Raw genomic sequence first — 5,079 nt, forward strand, 5'->3', positions numbered from 1 at the left:
TGAGACTGGACAGAGTATCCAGTAAAGTTCTTAATGGTCTTTAAAGAGATCTTCAATCTCTCCCTGTCATTTGCTACTGTCCCACCTTGTCTTCAATCTTCTATCATAACCCCTCTTCCCAAGAATTTAACTATTACCAGCCTCAATGACTTCAGACCCATTGCTTTAACAGCTGTGGTCACAAAATGAAAGTGTGGTGCTTCAACACATCAAAGAATGCCTTTCCTCTACCTTGGACCCCCATCTGTTTGCTTATAAAGCAAATAGATGATGTTGTCTCAACTGCCTTATTACCTGTAGTCATCTGAAAGACCCTGGGTCCTATGTAAGAAAGGTTTTTGTCAACTACTGCTTGGCATTTAATGCCATCGTCCCTGACATTCTAGTGGATAAGCTGGCTGCCCTGGACTTCTGCCCTGCCACCTGCACCTGGATTAAGAACTTCCTCACAGACCACCCACCCAGTACCCACCCTGATATTCAGAACTGGCTTGCCTAAGGGCTGCATCCTGAGCCCACTCCTACATGCCATATGTGCATGACTAAGCCCACCTACCCCACCAATGCAGTAACACAGTTTGCAGACGATAGTGGTGGGGCTCATAAGTGGAGGGGGCAAATCAGCCTACAGGGATGAGATGGTTGATTGTGTGTGATTTCAGCGACGTTTATTTATTGATATTTATTACTTTTTTTGGCATCTGCCTGTTCTTATTACATCTCTGTTTTATACGCCTGCGCTTCATTGAATTTTATCCTGTTATCCTCATCCTGAGGGAACCCTTCCTCCCAGGTTTGATGCCGGTACCCTGTCCCAGCATTTGCCTCTCCAGATACACAGTGATCATACTCTATTCTGTAATAAGAACACACAAACATCACCTGCTCATTACTTATTCTCCACAACAACTTTAATAGTGGGAGACTATGGTTAGGAGCACACAGTTCTAAGATGCAAGCACACAGTTTCTTGGGAGACACAGTCCTGTTTATTGTGCATAAGCTCCCTGGGCTGCTCCAATCACTTGCATCCACTATCTACTGGGTGTTAGTTCAATTCAATTCATTTATATAGCATCAAATCACAACAAACAGTTCCTTCAAGGCACTTTATATTGTAAGGCAAACACCATACAATAATGACAGAGAAAACCCAAGATTCAAAACGACCCTCTATAAGCAAGCACTTGGGAAGGAAAAACTCCCTTTTAATAGGAAGAAACCTCCAGCAGAACCAGGCTCAGGGAGGGGCAGTCATCTGCTGTGACCAGTTGGGGCTGAGGGGAGAGAGACAGGACAAACGACATGCTGCAGAAGAAAGCCAGAGATTAATAATAACTAATGATTAAATGTGGATTTGTGTATAAACAGAGTGAAAAGAGGTGAATGAAAAAGAAATACTTAATACTTCACAGGAACCCCCCAGTAGCCTAGGCCTATTTCAGCATAACTAGGGCTACGTTCACACTGCAGCCTGAAGTGACCCAATTCCGATTTTTTTGCCCTCATGCGACCTGTATCCGATCTTTTCATGCCAGTCTGAACAACACAGATCGGATCTTTTCAAATGCGACCCAGGCCACTTGGATATGTGGTCCTAAATCCGATACGTAGCTGATCTTTTCAAATGCGACCTGAGTGTGTATGGCCAGGTCGCATTCATCCGACTGGCACGTCATTGATACTCGAGTCTGACTCCTTTTCCCCTCACTCTGAGCCAGCTGGAGGCATTTGTGAGTCCATAGTTTCAGGATGTCTGAACTCTAAGAGTGTGATTCCTCGGCTGGCCAATTTGGAAGCTGTTCAGTGTGTGGCAACGACAGAAAAAGTTGTAGAGAATTGTGTGCCAGGCCCAGCCCATGTAAAGATTTCATTTTGTGATGCTAAACCAACCTCAGCAAAGACAGTTTTTTCTGAGACAGCAGCTGAAAAGACAGAGTTTACTATGCATGAGCTGAACAACGTTAAAATGGAACTGTGTGGCTGCCAGTCCGAGCCAGCAGAGACTGTTTGTCCCTTGCTGCAGCCTAGTTTAAGAACAAAGATGGCTCCCTGGGGAATTAGGTTCAGTCTTTGCAGAGGCTACTTTGTCATTAATGATCCATTTAAAAATAAAAGTGGGATTAGTGGCTCTGCATGTCTGCCTCAGCAAGTTGTTGTTGAGAGACACAGTTTTGTTCCAGTACCAGCAGAGACATTTTGTGCAGTCTCCGAGTTGGTTGATGTAGAGACCGTGGCCATTAAGACAGAATTTTCAAAGACTGTTTGCTTTGCTCCTGTGATGCTCCCTGCACCCATTCCTGTTCCGTGGGTGGGGGCGACCATGGATAGGCCGAACTCTGCACCCATTCCTATTCCGCGGGTGGGGGCAGCCAGGTCCAAGCCTTCACCCCAGTCTTTGGTGTCTTCAGCATCTCTTCAGCCACCGCCACGCTCCATGCCACCTGCAGCGCCTCTTCAGCCACGGCCACGCTCCACGCCGCCTGCAGCAGCAGCAGGCCCCAAGCCACAGCCACGCTCCACGCCGCCTGCAGCAGCAGTGTCCAAGGCCCTGCTGCCACAGCTCACGTTTCAGCCCCAGTCAGCCGTAGCTCCAGCTCTCTCTCTGTCTCAGTCACAGTCAGCTGTAGCTCCAGCTTTACTCCAGTCTCGCATTCAGTCAGCTCCAGTAGCCCTCCCTCGCTCTCAGTCTGCTCCCTGTCAGTCCACACTGTCAGCTGTTTCCATTCCCTCTCAGTCAGCTCTTTCTGCTTTAGCTTCGGTTCCCCCAGAGTCTGCTCCAGTTAGCTCTTTAACCCAATTGCTCCTTCTGGTCAGTTCAGTTCCTGTCTCAGTCCCCTCAGTTTCTGTTTCAGTCCCCTCAGTTTCAGTCCCAGTGCCCTCAGCTCCTCCTCCCTATGTAGTTTTGGTCCCATCAGCTTCCTCCCAGTCAGAGTCGCAGCTAGCTGCAGTAGCCCCTCAGTTTCAGCCAGCGTCCCTAGTGTCAGCTCCAACAGCTGCCCCGGACTCCAAGCAGTCCCACTCAGAGTCCCAGCTGTCTAGGGAGACAGCTGTGCGCCCTGCACTGCAGCCTTGGCCCGCTCAGCCGTCAGGGGTTCCCGCTCAGACCGAGCCGCCAGGGGTTCCCGCTCAGTCCGAGCCGTCAGGGGTTCCCGCTCAGACAGAGCCGTCAGGGGGTCCCGCTCAGACCAAGCCGTCAGGGGTTCCCGCTCAGACCGAGCCGCCAAGGGTTCCCGCCCAGTCCGAGAGGTCAGGGGTTCCCGCTCAGACCGAGCCGTCAGGGGTTCCCGCTCAGACCGAGCCGTCAGGGGTTCCCGCTCAGTCCGAGCCGTCAGGGGGTCCCGCTCAGACCGAGCCGTCAGGGGTTTCCGCTCAGTCCGAGCCGTCAGGGGGTCCCGCTCAGACCGAGCCGCCAGGGGTTCCCGCTCAGTCCGAGCCGTCAGGGGCCCCGCTCAGACCGAGGCGTCAGAGTGTCGTCGCTGCTGCCGCTGGGAGCGCGATCGGTCTCCCAACTGTTTTGGACTCTGCTTTTTTGGCCCCCTGGCCTGGGCTGCCCCCTGGACTTTTGGGCTTTTTCTGGCCTTGCGTTGCTTAAGCGGAAGTTTCGTTGGACTGTTTTCCTATGATGCTACTTGCTTTGTTTTGTTTTTTGGTCTTGTGTTCTGCAGCTGTGTGCTCCATGTCTAATTCCGGGTTTACTATAAGTTTATGTTAGGTTGCCAAGTCACGTTATTAAAGCCTTGGATTTCAAGTGAGCTTCTTGCCTCATGAATCCTGTTTTTGGGTCCTCTGCCTTGCTTGCCACAGCCAACCCTGACAATACCAAATCATTTTGGACAATTTCATCCTCCCAAATTTGTGGAAACAGTTTGGGGATGGCCAGAGCACAAAACATAAAGTTGGGTATCATCTGCATAACAATGAAAATATATGCATTTCTTTCCAGTAATGCTGCCTAACAGAAGCATGTATAGTGTAAATATTATTGGTGCCAGCACAGAACCCTGTAGAACTCCATAATTAACCTTAGTGTGTGAAGATGACTCCCCATTTATGTGAACAAATTGGAGTCTATTAGATGAATATGGTTCAAACCACTGCAGTGCAGTAACCTTAATCCCTATAGCATGCTCTAATCTATGTAATATCTATCTATGATGAATGAATATTTTTTGGTTTGACTTCTGGGTGAACCCTGGCACGTCTTGCTGCCGCTACTCTGGAGTGTGTCCTTTCGACTGCTTTTGGTACCCCACAGCAATGCGGTCCAGGAAACTGTCTACATGAATTTTACTTACTTGGATTATTATTTGCTTCTCCATGAATCGCCACCTTATTGTGGTGAAGGGGTTTTTGTGTCCCAGTGATCCCAGGAGCTATGTTGTCTGGGCTTTGCCCCCAGGGAGGGTCTCCCATGGCAAATTGTCCTGGGTGAGTGTCCAGACAAAGAGCGGTTCAGAAGACCCCTATGTCTGTAACAATGAGGGAACAGTTTACCCTGCCCAGGATAGGGTTACCAGGGCCCCACCCTGCAGCCAGGCCTGGGGAGGGAGCTCGAGGGAGAGCGTCTGGTGGCCGGGCATTATCCCATGGTGCTCGGCCAGGCGCAGCCCGAAGAGGTTACATGGGCCCGCCCTCCTGTAGGCCCACCACCCGCAGGAGGCGTCGTAGGGGTCGGGTGCAGTGTGTGTCATGTGGTGGCCGAGGGCAGAGGCCCTGGTGGACCGATCCCCAGCTATCGAGACTGGCTATTGGGACATGGAATGTCACCTCTCTGGTGGGGAAGGATCCTGAGCTAGTGCATGAGGTTGAGAGATACCAGCTAGATATAGTTGAGCTCACCTCAATGCCTGGCCTGGGCTCTGGAACCAGTCTCCTGGAGAATGGCTGGGCTCTGTTCCAGTCTGGAGTAGCCCTCAGTGAGAGGCGATGAGCTGGGGTGGGTATTCTTGTATCCCCGCGGCTTGCTGCCTGCACGTTGGAGTTTTCACCGGTGGACTAGAGGGTAGTTTCCCTGCGCCTTCGAGCCGAGGAACGGGTTCTGATCGTTGTTTGCGCTTATGCGCCGAATGACAGTTC

At 50.9% G+C, this 5,079-nt stretch overlaps 1 protein-coding gene across 1 annotated transcript; it reads left to right on the forward strand.

Annotated features, from left to right (window-relative positions):
* Positions 1-2,323: 2,323 nt before the first annotated feature.
* LOC115799895 (predicted GPI-anchored protein 58) lies at positions 2,324-3,687 on the forward strand. The gene is made up of 3 exons (XM_030757191.1): positions 2,324-2,498; positions 2,865-3,384; positions 3,669-3,687. Exons 1-3 carry the CDS (start codon positions 2,324-2,326, stop codon positions 3,685-3,687), a joined length of 714 nt encoding a protein of 237 aa, XP_030613051.1.
* The last annotated feature ends 1,392 nt before the right edge of the window (positions 3,688-5,079 follow it).

The sequence above is a fragment of the Archocentrus centrarchus genome, chromosome 20, assembly GCF_007364275.1.
Source record: "Archocentrus centrarchus isolate MPI-CPG fArcCen1 chromosome 20, fArcCen1, whole genome shotgun sequence".
NCBI classification, from domain to species: domain Eukaryota; kingdom Metazoa; phylum Chordata; class Actinopteri; order Cichliformes; family Cichlidae; genus Archocentrus; species Archocentrus centrarchus.

Coding starts and splice junctions, on each gene's coding strand:
- LOC115799895 (XM_030757191.1), top strand. CDS start 2,324: ATGGATAGGCCGAACTCTGCACCCATTCCTATTCCGCGGGTGGGGGCA. Junction 2,499..2,864: donor GCCGCCTGCAGCAGCAGCAG/GCCCCAAGCCAC, acceptor CAGTCCCCTCAG/TTTCAGTCCCAGTGCCCTCA.